Below are 12,443 nucleotides of genomic sequence, written 5' to 3'. Positions count from 1 at the left end.
CTTAGTGTCACACAGTCCAGAAAGCAGCTGCCTGTCCAGGGTGCATGGGTGGACAGAGGCTCCCAGCCACCACCCATAGCCCTGCTGTGCCTTAGGGAAGGGGACAGCGGATGGACTGGGGGACAGGGGCACGAGGATTGGGACCCGGGAGGCAGCATAGCAGCCAGAAAGTCACAGGGTTGAGCCTGCACCTTTGGTTCCAGGGGGGAGTTGGGACCCTTACCTAGTGTCATCCTTGGGAGCAGAGGGCCCAGCCACTCCTGGATGGAAGGAGGCCCTGGAGGACCAGGGCAGTGGTGGCCCCATCCCCTAAACCCTAGGCTTGGAGAAGGGGAAGACTCCATCCTGAGATCCCCAAAGCCTAGGCCTAACGGTTCTGCAGCAGAGAAAGGCAGTCTCCCCAGAGTGGGTGGGTTTGGCCCCTCAGGAGTCCTTAATGTCCCTGATGTCCCTGAGGGGCGCCTCGTCCATGATGTTGCGCACTTGCTCCAAACTCTCTGCCTGGCGGATCTGTTCCAGGCGCACCTGGGGGTCCAGTGAGGAAAGCAGAGGGTCCTTGGTGCAGCCCCCACCCCACCTGCCAGCCCAAGGGGCAAGGGCCTAGCATCAGTGTACCCAGGGGTTCCACTCCCCCAACCCTCGGCAAAACCAGGTTCAAAGGAAGAAATGGGCCCCACAGGGACAGCCTGAGGAAGCACAAGGCAGGGGCAGGGGCAGGTGCGGATGACGTAATGAGCACGCTGCATGTCCCTGTGCCAGGCCCTGGGCTAGGGGCTTCCCATAACCAACAAAGACAGACACAAAAGAGCTTTAACATGTCTGAGCAGTAGCTCAGGAGAAAGACGGCTCTCCTAACTGGGGCGCTGTCCTTGCATGACTCAGCACAAGGGGACGTGCCATACCTGCAGGGCCTGCGACAGTCGCACAAAATCCCTCTGCACTTGTTCGCTGGTTTCCAGCTCGGCCTGCAGCCGCAGCACCTTTGCCCTCTGTTCTGAGAGCAGGTCTGTGAGCTGAGCCTGCAGGGATGACACAGGCTGGGGCCTTGGGCCAGATGGGCAAGTGTGTGGCCAACTGGAGGGGTAGCCCCTCTACCCTCCCTTGACTGACCCCTTCTGTAGGGCCTGAGACCAGTGACTGCCTCAAGGCTTCCTGCCGCCTGGTCCGAGACAGACAAAAAGGGCAGGAGGGGCTGGTTAGGGTCTTCTCCACTCTGCCACCCCTTCCCTAACACCCCAGCCGGCCTTACTTCTGCCTCACCTTGCTCTGTTCCTGGTGGATCCGTTCCATCTCTGTCCTCAGGCTGCACAAGGAGGCTAGGAAGTCAGGCAGGGAAGAGACGTCAGGCCCACGTCCTCCCCCTTCACCCGCCCCAGCCCCACCAGGCTCCAGCCCATACTCACCCTCTAACACCTCTGGAAAGGAAAGAAAGAGAGGTCAAGGCTCATTCTCGTGCTGTCTCCTCTCTCCCCTCCTGGCACCCAAGTGGTCCACTGTGGGGAGGCCACCCTCCCTGAGAGCGGGGATGGGGTGTCTCATCTCTTCCCCTCTCACCTGTCTCCTCCCGCTGCACCCTCAGCTGCCCCCCCAGGCTGGCCCTTGCTGCAGTCTCTTCCTCCAGCGCCTCCCGCAGTGTCACAATCTCAATCCGAAGGCGCTCGGCCTCGTGCTCCCGGGCCTGCTGATGGGCCCGTGCCTCCTGCCCCATGCGGTGGACCAGCTGCTGCAGCTCCTGGAAGGGATGTAGTCACCTGCTGGATGTGGTGTAGGAGGGGCCAACGCAGCAGGGACCACTGGCTACATAGGGCTTACGGAGCGGAGAAAGGAAGGAAGGAAACTGTGAAAGGGGGAGATAGCCCAAACGCTCATCATGGGACAAGGGGACAAATACATCGTTCTGCCAGCAAGCAGCCCTGCCCTCAGCGGGTGGACCCTGAGGAATGGTGCAAAGTTCCAGGAGATTACCTGGAGCAGAGGCCCTTTAATAAAACTCAGAAACACTAAAGTTAGCACTCCGTTGTTTAGGCAGGCACATATTTGTAATAAAAACGGTATGAAAAAGGAGCAAGGGAACGGTCAAATTCAGGAAGGCAGAAGATTTAAGGTGTATTTTCAGGGTAGGCAAGGGCTCCAGGTGACCTTCATATTTTTAATGAGTTAATTAGGCAAGGGCTCCAGGTGACCTTCATATTTTTAATGAGTTAATTTAATAATATCAATGAAGACCATGCACAGATCAATGAGGACAGCTTACTATGAACCAAAGATGATGATGAATTCAACCTTGTGGATCTTGTGTCACTTAAACCAAATTACTGCTTTCACATCAAGCACTCTGTGAACTCATTTTCTTTTCACAGCGGTGCTGGCAACGGGGTTTGGCCCCATTCTCAGGTGAGGAAACTGAGACTTAGAGGAGTCAAATGAGTTGGCCAAGGTGATGCAGTTAAAACACAGCAGCCTGGATCTGTCCCCAAGTCCCACGGTCCCAAGCCAATGCTTTTCTGGGTACAGAGAGGAAGTGCCAACAGGGTGAACCCCAAGCTCTCAGTGCCTGCACTCTCCTTACCGGAACTGAGCTGGGCAGTGACTCCTCCTGACCCTCATCCTGCTCCAGGCCCTGGGGGGCTGAAGATGGCGGCTGCTCGGCCCGGAGCCCTTGGTTTTCTTCAGTCAGCCGCTTTACCTCATGGCTCAGGCACTTGTGGGAGGTGGCCAGCTCTGCCTGGGTATGGAGGGCAATGAGGGTACAAGATGTCTCCAGTGCCCCGTGAGCCAAACCCTGAGCCCTCCTTCCTCTGCTGAAAAAGGAAGAAATACCCTCATTATGCATCTTTGTCTCCCAAGTCTTTTATATACTCTTCTCATTGACTTGGAGGTCACACAGTGGTGGCCATAAGTCATGTCAAGTGTTTTATTTGGTCCATATGTTTTGTTTTGTTTTTTAAGACTTTATTTATTTTTAGAGAGAGGAGAAGGGAGGGAGAAAGAGAGGGAGAGCAACATCAATGTGTGGCTGTCTCTCACACGCCCGCAACTGGGGACCTGGCCTGCAACACAGGCATGTGCCCGGACTAGGAATTCAACCAACAGCCCTACTATTTGCAGGCTGGTGCTCAATCCACTGAGACGCACCAGCCAAGGCCATGTTTTTTTAAACCTTAAATTAGTTGCTAATTTTAAGAATTCGGAGGCTATATACAAATATTCAGATTTCTGGCTTCTCTTGTTAAGTCAGTAAACCTGGCAGCACTGAGATCAGATTCCCACGCAGAGAAGCCGAGGAGCAGCTGCCCCTGTGCAGAGTCTCCACCATGTTGCTCCTTCCTGCCACACATCCGGCCCAGCTCAATCATTTACAGCTCTTGTCTGGTTTTGGGATGTACCTAATTTTGCAGTCCTTGCTTTTAATTTTCACGACTGTTATCTCAATTTCAAGGCAGCAAAGCTGAGGCTCCCAGCTTGTGGGATCAGCTCAAGATCACAGAGCAGGTGTGTCATGGGCTCTATCTGAATGTGTAGCCCCTGCTCTGGCCACAGTGTCAGGTACCCTGCAAATGCTTTTACCGATTTGGCACCAACTCCAGGTGCAGCCCACACAGGACAGGGGCCTCAACCTTCCACGTGCCCTCCTCAACCAATTCCCATCACTCTCTTCTCCCTCTTGCCCCAGCTCCAAAGCCCTCACCATCTGCAGCTGAACCCGCTCCTGAGCCTGGCTCACAGTCCCCTGCAGGGTCTGCAGCAGCTGCTCTGAGTTCTGGACCTGGGCGAGGAGCACCTGCATCTGTGGGTGGAAGGGGGCAAGGGGGAGGTGAGGCTGGGGCCCAGGAGGAGGCATGCGGCCAGAGGTCCTGCTGGGGCCAGAGTAGAGGCTGGACCCACCTGCTTGGCGCAGTCCTCATTGCTTCGTCTCAGGCCCTCCTGCAGCTCATCCCGCTCACGGCTGATGCTCTCCAGGTCCTTTTGCAGCTGCCGCCCCTGCCACAGACCCTGGCCTCAGTCTCAAGCTCCAGGCGAGGCCTCCCTCCGCACCACGCCTCTTATGCCTTGCAGTGGGTGGTGCCATCATCCTCACAGTTGATCACGCTAAAAGCCCAGGAACTGATGCTGACTTTTCTTTTTCCTCCATTCCCCACCTCTAACCCACCAGTAGGCCCTGCCAGTCGGCCTATGAAGTCAGTTCCAAAACCATTTCTCTTCATCTCTGCTGCCATCTCCTGGTCCCAGTCACAGCCTTCTTCTAAACTATGTCAAGTGTCTCCCAACTAGCCACCCCACTCTCCTGTTACCCTCTCCCTTCACTACAGCCCAAGTGGTCTGTTAAAAGCCTGAAGCAGAGCAGGTCTCGCCCTGGTATAAACCCCTCAGAGGCTTCCCATTGCTCCTTGTCTGAAATGCAGACTCCATGGAAATGAGGCTGACCTCTTGGGGGGTCCCTGCCTTCCTTTCTGATCTCATACCTTGGTGGCCTTCCTGTTCCTCAGACACACTATGGTCTGCCCATCCTCAGGGCCTTTGAACTTGTAGTTCCTCTGCCCCCAATCTTCAAAGAGTTCCTCCTTCTCATCATTCAGGTTAGTCTACAGTACTGCCATGATCCTATATGTTGGTTCTGGGCCTCTCAGCCTGTGACACTGACTTCCTCACATGCTCATGTACATGTGCATGTGCATGTGTGTGTCTGGCTCCCTCATGGGGAGGAAGCGCCAAGAGGGGGCAAGTTTTCTCTTCACTGTGGAATCCCCAGCTCTAGCTCAGCCTGGACACAGTAGGTGTTCAGTAAGTACTGGCGCAGGGAGATGGATGCATGTATGCAGACAGGTACCCTACCCACTTCACTCACCTCCATTTGCAGCTGCTCCCACTGGGTGTCTGGGACAAGTTGGTAACCAGGAGGAGGCAGGTAGATGCCCTCAGGGACCAGGGTGCCCGTGGACACCAGCGAAGCTGTCTCTTCCTGCTCGGGGCTCAGGCCCTGGCGGCTATGGGGCAGTGAAGTGCCACTGCCGGTCCCGCCGCCGAGGGAGAAGGAGGAGATGGAGGCACTGTCATCACAGTTATGGGCGAAGGCCTCGGCTGCTGCACCCCCATCTCCGCTCAGCTCCTCGAGAGGCTCCAGCGGAGGAGACAGGTCCCGGGACAGAGGCAGCAACTCCGTAGAGCCATGCAGGGAAGGGGGATGCCGGGGACGTCTCTAGGGAAGGGGGTCAGGGAAGTGGCTGGGGGGCCAGGGTCCTGCGATGCCCCTTCTTCCCCCAGTGCAACCTGGCCTCCCCCTTACCTGGATCTCTTGAATCAGCTCCTCCGCCCTCAGCAGTTTCACCTTCAGCTCCTCTATCTCCTGCTCCATGGGCAGCACAATCTCTCGCAGCTTCTCTGAGTCCTCATGGGCCTGAAGAAGGAGAGAGCATTAGGCAGCACATTCCCCCTCCCAACTGCAGGACCCTCAGGTCTGTTCTTTCTTTCCAAGCACTTCTCATCCTCCCAAGAAGGTTCTGTCCACCCCCATTTTAGAGATAACAGAGGCTCTGGAGCTCCAAGACCTGTCTCAGGTCCCATACTATGTAAAGGGACAGAGTCACAAATATCTTCCTGTTGCCCACTCGCTCACCATACTTTTCTCCCCCAATATCCATTTTTTCTTTTATCTAGACCTTAACATTTTTGGTTGGGACACAGCCTAAATTCCAGAATACCATCTACATTTCTCAGCTTCCTTGTAACTAGGCATGGCCACATGACTAAGTTACAGCTAATGAGATGGAAGCAGGTGTGCCACATGCAACTTCCAGGACAACTCCTTCAAGGGAGAGGGTGTGCTTTCTTTACTACTCCTTCCTGCTGGCTAGAACGTGGACTGGGCTGGTACTCAAGCAGTCATCTTGGACCATGAGGTAGTAAGCTACCTATGGCAAAACAGCAACACAGAAGGAGCCTGAGGTCCTAATGACTTAAAAAAATTTTTTTTTAGCCCTGGCTGGTGTGGGTCAGTAGATTGAGTGCTGGCCTGCAAACCAAAAGGTTGCCAGTTCAATTCCCAGTCAGGGCACATGCCTGGGTTGCAAGCCAGGTCCCCAGTTGGGGGTACGTGAAAGGCAACCACACATTGATGTTTCTCTCCCTCTCTCCCTCCCTTCCCCTCTCTCTAAAAATAAATAAAATCTTTAAAAAAAACTGTTTTTATGGGTTTTTTTTTGAGCTAAACTGAAGACATATGCCAGTGAGCAAGATCTCAAATGCTCTGGAAAATAAGTTCTGTAACTTCCCTAATGACTTGATGAGCTGCCATATCAGTTCTGGAAATGTCTACCTCTGGAATTTAACAAAAATAAATGTCTATCTTATTTAAGTCAACAGTTGACTTGAGGTATTTTTAAAAATATTTATTTTCTAGAGAGAGGGGGAGGGAGGAAGAAAGAAAGAAAGAAAAACATTGATGTGTGAGAGGAACATCAACTGGCTGCTTCTTGCATGCCTCCAACCAGGGGACCCAGCCTCCAACCCAGGCATATGCTGCAACTGGGAACTGAACCAGTAACTCTTTGGTTCACAGGCCAGCATTTAACCCAGTGAGCCACACCAGCCAGGGCTGACTTGGGTTTTCAAATCTCATCCTAACTGATATATCCTCCCACATTCGCAGTCACAACCATATTGCTGGTTATTTTGGTATCTTTTCAATTTGGGATCCTGCTGAATATGCGCAGCCAACAGCCTCTGGACATCTCCACTTGGATATCACATAGGCTCCTCCATCCTAGTAGAGCAACATCTGAACCAAGTCATGATGCCATTTCTCCTCCCACAAGTGCTAGGTCAGCAAGAAAGGCCCTGCTATCCAGCCAGCGGTCCAAGGCAGCAATCTGGCAGTTACCTGTCCTCTTCCAATTCATGCCACGTCTACTTCTTGAATCACTAACAACTTATGTCAAACAAGTTCAGTCTAACCCTCCCAATCTCTTCTGTGGACCACTGCAACAGGAGAGTACGTCTGTGTGGCCCAAACAAAACACTCCGGATCCTATCTTAAGCCCTGGAATCCACGTTCTGCAGACACCCAAGCCATGGACGCACAATGGCCGAATGCAGGAGGTGGGCCAACACTGGAACTGCCCAACTCTAGACCTGCAGCTCCCCCCCTCCAGCCCCTGGCTGTCCCAGGTGGCTTCCCATTAGCAGAGCCCTCCTTTACCTCCCCTGGGGAGCGGCTCCTGGAGGAACCCTCTGAATGTAAGCAGCAGCCTCTGCTGGGTGTTAAGACACCTTCCTTTCTTGGACTCCTGTTTTGACCTTTGTCTTTCTAACCAGCCAATTGATTCCATCTCCCTGAGCATAAAATGAGCTGAGTAACCAACTCACAGGGCTGCTAGTAAGATCAAGTGAAGTAACGATGTGGACTTGCCTTGAAAGATGAAGGGTTTGGTAGTATGTGCTTCCTACTATTGTTAATAACAACAACAATAATAAAGGAGGTGATATGCTATCTCCCAAGGAAAAATTTTAGAACCAGATTGCTTAGGTTTTTAAGTCCCAAATCTCCTCTTTATGTGCAAAACTTGGGGAGAATTACTGAACTTCTCTAAGCCTCGTCTCATTCATCTGTTAAATGGATCTAATGGAGCTTTTTATCAGGGGAAAGACTGGGGAGCCTGAATCTGACAGGCAGTTAATGGAGTGCCTAGTGCATGAGAGGCATCCTTAAGTGTTAGCTCCCTTTCCTCTATATGACTGTCCTTAATTTTGGAGGTAAATGTACTTAAGGAAGCCACTAGTAAGTGGCAGGCCAGGACCTTGCTAAGTAAAGGACTAGCATGTGCTACACTTAGAATGATGACTGGGTGCCCTGCTCCCAGTGATCTGGGAGTGGCACACCAACAATCCCTCTGTCCCATGGTCACCTGTGGCTGCCTCAACATCTTTATAAATCCCGGGGTGTCGGGGGAAGGCTATCCCAACCCCAACCTTTTCCATCTGCTTCTCCAAGGAGTCCAGGGGGTGAGCCCGGGACAGCAGCTGCTTCAGGCGGCCCAGCTCCCGCTCCTTCTCCTCACAATCCTGCTGCTGCTGCTGCCGCTCCTGCTTCAGGGAAGTGATCTGAGCTTCATAGCTGCTGATGGAGTCTGGCAGGCAGGGAGGGCAGAGAAGCACAGTCAGTGTGCTGGCCCTACATGTGGTGAGTAGGGAGCCCTCCAACACTGGCGCACTCTGTGAGGCAGTTTACCATAGATTAGGACAGTAGGCTTTGTGGAGAGATGGCCCTGGGCAATCAGCTAGCCTCTCTCCATCAGTGTCTTCAGCTGCAAAATGGGGACACTATGGCTACCCCACTGGGTTGTTACAGGATCAAAGGAAGTTACATCAGGAAGGTGTTTAGCACTCTTCCTGAAGATATATTTACCAATAACAATATATACATATATATCAATTGGTAATATATCAATATACACCAATACCAAACAATATCTGATAATAATAATAAATATTTTTTATTTGCATAGTTATTTTATTCTCTTATTTATTTAAAATTTTATTTTATTTTATTTTGCATGGTTATTTTAACATGTACTAACATTAGAAGTAAAGGTTCTGCCAAATCCAAACAGTTCAACCTATAGCCAGGCAGCACAACTTTATCAGGAAAACAAATGAAAATGAGAAAAGAGATTCAGCCATTGCTGAACAAAGCTAGAATGACCCATAACAGACAACTGGTCTGTTCATCTTTTTCATCACTGTTGTGTATAATTTACCCCTTAGAAGAAAGGCTAACAAATTTTAAGTGTCATGGGCTCTTAAGGATTCTGCAGGAAAAAAAAAAATTACCATTTAGAACCTATAAAACCTTGTGTATCTTGATTAATGTACTTTTTACTGTATGATGTAAACTAAATTATTGCTTACGCAGTTTGTAATACATCCTTTTCAAAAAAAATAAATAAATAAAGAAGAAGTAAAGGTTCTGCTGCCAGACTGCCTGGGTTCAAATCTGCTGCTTTCTAGCTATATAACCCTGGGCAAGTTATCAAACTTCCCTGGGCCTCAGAGCTTCCTCTGTAAAATGGATAGATAATAGTTCCTATCTCATAGAGATTATTATGAATAGTCATAAAGCACTTAGCTCAGTGCCTGGCATATATATATTAGCCATTATTAACATCAATGTTGTCATGACGATGACTTAGTACAGTTTCTAAGAACAGGAAATTTCCTTTAAAATAAATGTGAGTTTTTAAACAGTGGACCTACTTAAAGAACAAATATTAAGTACATAATAGGGTAAGTCATAGGAAGAGACAACCACGTTGCACAGGGACTATGTGGAAGGGAGGGGTCATGTCAGAGGAAAGGGTATTGGGTGAAATACAGCCCCAGAAGTCTAGAAGCAGGAGCAGCTGTTTGAAAGGGAAATGATATGGCAGGATGGGAATTTTAGAAAGTTTACTCTGGAAGCCAATGTCAAGGCCTGGCTATAGAAGGCTACCTGTGAGAAGGCTGGCATAACAGTCCAGGGGAGTTGTCCAGAGCTTCACTACAGCAGCAGCAGAGGAAGCAGAGGGGTGAGACAGGACTGGAAGCTATTTCAGAGACTTTGGCTTTTGACCAGAGGGGAAGGGGAAAAAAGGAAAAGAGGCTAGGGTATCTGAGGCAAGGGATGGTGCTGCATCTCAAGTGCATACTGAGGATATAAGGGAGGAAAGGGAGTCAGTGCATGTGTGTTGGGGTGCGGTGTGGGGTACAGATGTAGGGGTGCTTAGAGAGGGAAGGAAACCAGAGGATAAGACTCACAGAGACAGGGCCCAGGGCTGAGTCTAAAGCCCAGAAGCTCAAATGAGGGTACTTCAGGGAACTGAGAAGTTGCTCATCTTCAGGGTTGATCAGTCATCAGTGAGGGGCAAGAAATGACAGAGGGAAGGGAACAGGTAGAAGCTCAGAGCTAAACTTAGCTGAAACTGACACAGCTGCTGCTAGCACAGGCAGCACACCTGTGCACATGAGAAAAAGGCGCCCCTCCCCCCAAAAGAAAAGGGTGTCCCTTTGGGCCTATAGGCCTGCCCTGGGTTAGGGAGCCCTGCTAACCTACCTCATAGCTTATCCGTCCCCTCGACCGTTTTCTGGTCATGCACTCCCCTCTGTGGAGCTAATGGGGAGTCTGGGAAGAGACCTCACCTTTCAGGATGGCCTGAAGGGAAGCCACCTCCTCTTGGCATTGCCGCCGCACCGCAGCCACAGCCTCAGCCTTCGTGCTCTCGCTCACCTCGGCCACAGCCTTCATGGTCTCCACTTCTGCCAGGGCTCCTGCCAGCTCAGCCCGAAGTCGGCTGAGCTCCTCTGACTCGGCCTCAGCCTTTGCTCCCTCCTGGGGCTGTGGGTCAGGCGCTGAGGGGGACAAGGATCAGTCTCTCTTCCCATCACTCCAGCATCCCGGGTCACCCGAGCCTCAAAACCCGAAAGTCCCTCAACCTAGTAGAACTGCAGCTGCAGTCCCCGCCCCTTCCCCAGACCCGCCCCACTCACCTGCCCCGCCTCCTGCTCACCTTGTTCTGAACATGTTGCCTATAGCCCGGCCTCTTCCCCTTCTCTAGGTTCACCCAATCCCGTTTCCTCTGACCCGAACCCTCCCTTCCAACGGCCCCGCCCCTTACCCCCCTGTCTCCGCTCCCTCCCTCACTGGGCTCCACCTCTCACTTGGCCCTACCCCTTGAATCGCCAGGTCACGACCCCGCCGGTGGCTCCAGACCCCGCCCCTTTCTCCAGTTTCTCCTCACCACCCCCCACTTCCGATTGCGGAGCTCGACCCTGCCTCCGCCTTCGCAGCCCCTCGCGTGCACGGAAGCGCCCTCACTTACCAGTCCTCGGCCCCCGTCTCGGGCCATCTTCGCCCGCAGCCGCCGGCGCAAGTGCCGCCATCGCTTCAACGCAAACAGCGGGGTCCCGCACTCTCCGGTGACCGCGCTCACCGCTTCCGGGTCCTCTCGGCTATTTCCGGATCCGCTCGGCTATTTCCGGATCAGCCCAGCTTGAGGCCAAGGCCGGAGTTGGGGGATGGGTTGCCGAGCCTCGGCCGAAGATATCTGAGTCGACGCCAGGCCAAGCGTGGCCTGGCCCCGCCCGTCTTCGGCAGCCTTCCTGGGTAGCGCAGTTTGAGAAGGGTGGAAGTCCTTCAAACCCCGATGAAGTTATTTTCATCAGAGGCTTCCTAGTGTTTCCTCGTGACCTTGGAAGCTCTGCTCAAATTATACTTCCTCCGGGAGCCCCGCCGCTCAGTCAGGGAACAAAGCTTTCGCAGTCTCTCTCGAGCCCCGGAGCCGAACCCTTGCTCGGCCCCTGACAGTTCTTCCGCTGGAGCCTGGCTCACTTTACAGAGAATTGTGGCCAGGCCTCCCTGCACCTCCGCCCTCGTGGAGCGTCCCATGGGGCAGGGCTGGATCCGCTCCACTTTTCTGGGGACCTGAGTCCCCGCGTAGTCAGTCATAGAGGTCAGGAATTTAAACGTCCCCCACTTTGATATTCAACCATTCACCACTTCCTGCTAACTTCCCGCCCCCTCCCAGTGTCTCTCAAATCCCTCCTCTCCTTCCGCTGAGACTGCCGTAGGTCAATTTCTTACCTTGACCTCTCCCTCTAGCACTGGACCTGATACCTCCCCTTGGATGGTGACAGGCAACTCAAACTTAGGTCTAGAACCTTGATTTCCCTTCTCTATTTTCCTTCCCGTTTCTCCCTCTTTTAAGGTACACTCCAGGATCCTGGGAGTCTTGTAAACTCTCTGAAGGACTGAGTGTTCCAGAATATGTCCCCTTTTCTTCATCTCTAGCGCTAAAACCCAGTCCCAGTCCCAATTATCTGCTGAACTTCCAAAATGCCTCCTAGCTGTTCCCACCTGTGGCCTTTTGGTTCCCCGAGTTATTCTCAAAGCAACTAGATTCATCTTTGTAAAAGAGGTCATGTCTCATCTCTGCTTAAAATCTAGTTAAATCCAATTTGAAAATGGGCAGTGTTACAGAAACAGGGGAGTCCAAAAATCCCCGGAGTTTGCTGCTGGGGGATGGGGAGAAGGAAGCAGCTTTCAGAATGCCTCCACATGCCTGAGGCTGGTGGCTAGCGTCTTTCTTATGCAAAATTGCTTGGATGCTTCCAAGGCCTCAGGTGGATGGGAGGGGTCTCAAACCAGGGGATGGTATTGAAAAAGCACACACAGACATCAGAGGACGCAGTGGGCACCTGGGCTGTGGGAGGAGTGCCCTCTTCTGGCTGGCCTCAAGACCCCAAGGTCCCTGGCCAACCTGGACTTCAGGAAGCGCCACGTGGCTCTCAGGCCCCAGAGGTTGCAGTCAAGGCTGGGCTGTGCCCCTATAAGGAACTTTGGTTTGAAGAGTCAAGGTGCCCAGGGGGACACGCAGATGGGGAGGACCCTCACGGGTCCCGATGCTGACGCCCAG

At 52.5% G+C, this 12,443-nt stretch overlaps 1 protein-coding gene across 2 annotated transcripts; it reads right to left on the bottom strand.

The window, feature by feature from the left end:
- Positions 1 to 118: 118 nt before the first annotated feature.
- Positions 119 to 11,498, bottom strand: RABEP2 (rabaptin, RAB GTPase binding effector protein 2). 2 transcript variants are annotated; one of them, XM_090277452.1, is made up of 13 exons: positions 10,851 to 11,498; positions 10,171 to 10,380; positions 7,966 to 8,123; positions 5,285 to 5,395; positions 4,847 to 5,197; positions 3,886 to 3,981; positions 3,689 to 3,787; positions 2,570 to 2,725; positions 1,555 to 1,732; positions 1,404 to 1,415; positions 1,261 to 1,316; positions 903 to 1,019; positions 119 to 525 (listed from the first exon to the last, which is right to left on the bottom strand). In XM_090277452.1, exons 1-13 carry the CDS (start codon positions 10,909 to 10,911, stop codon positions 424 to 426), a joined length of 1,707 nt encoding a protein of 568 aa, XP_090133578.1. In that variant the 5' UTR covers positions 10,912 to 11,498; the 3' UTR covers positions 119 to 423. The 2 variants fall into 2 exon arrangements, with proteins under 2 accessions (XP_090133578.1, XP_090133579.1); XM_090277453.1 differs by lacking the exon at positions 10,851 to 11,498 and adding an exon at positions 10,539 to 10,607.
- Between the last annotated feature and the right edge of the window lie 945 nt (positions 11,499 to 12,443).

Source organism: Furipterus horrens, unplaced genomic scaffold, assembly GCF_987537825.1.
Source record: "Furipterus horrens unplaced genomic scaffold, mFurHor1.1.pri manual_scaffold_5, whole genome shotgun sequence".
Lineage (NCBI taxonomy): Eukaryota > Metazoa > Chordata > Mammalia > Chiroptera > Furipteridae > Furipterus > Furipterus horrens.
This window is presented reverse-complemented; position numbering and strand designations above follow the sequence as displayed.

What these genes read in the sequence shown, in the direction of transcription:
- RABEP2 (XM_090277452.1), bottom strand. Translation starts at nt 10,911, where the DNA reads ATGGCGGCACTTGCGCCGGCGGCTGCGGGCGAAGATGGCCCGAGACGG. An exon ending in GGGAGCAGCTGCAAATGGAG is followed by an intron (nt 3,982 to 4,846) that starts GTGAGTGAAGTG and finishes GGTCTGTGGCAG; the next exon opens with GGGCGGCAGCTGCAAAAGGA. An exon ending in ATGAGGACTGCGCCAAGCAG is followed by an intron (nt 3,788 to 3,885) that starts GTGGGTCCAGCC and finishes TTCCACCCACAG; the next exon opens with ATGCAGGTGCTCCTCGCCCA.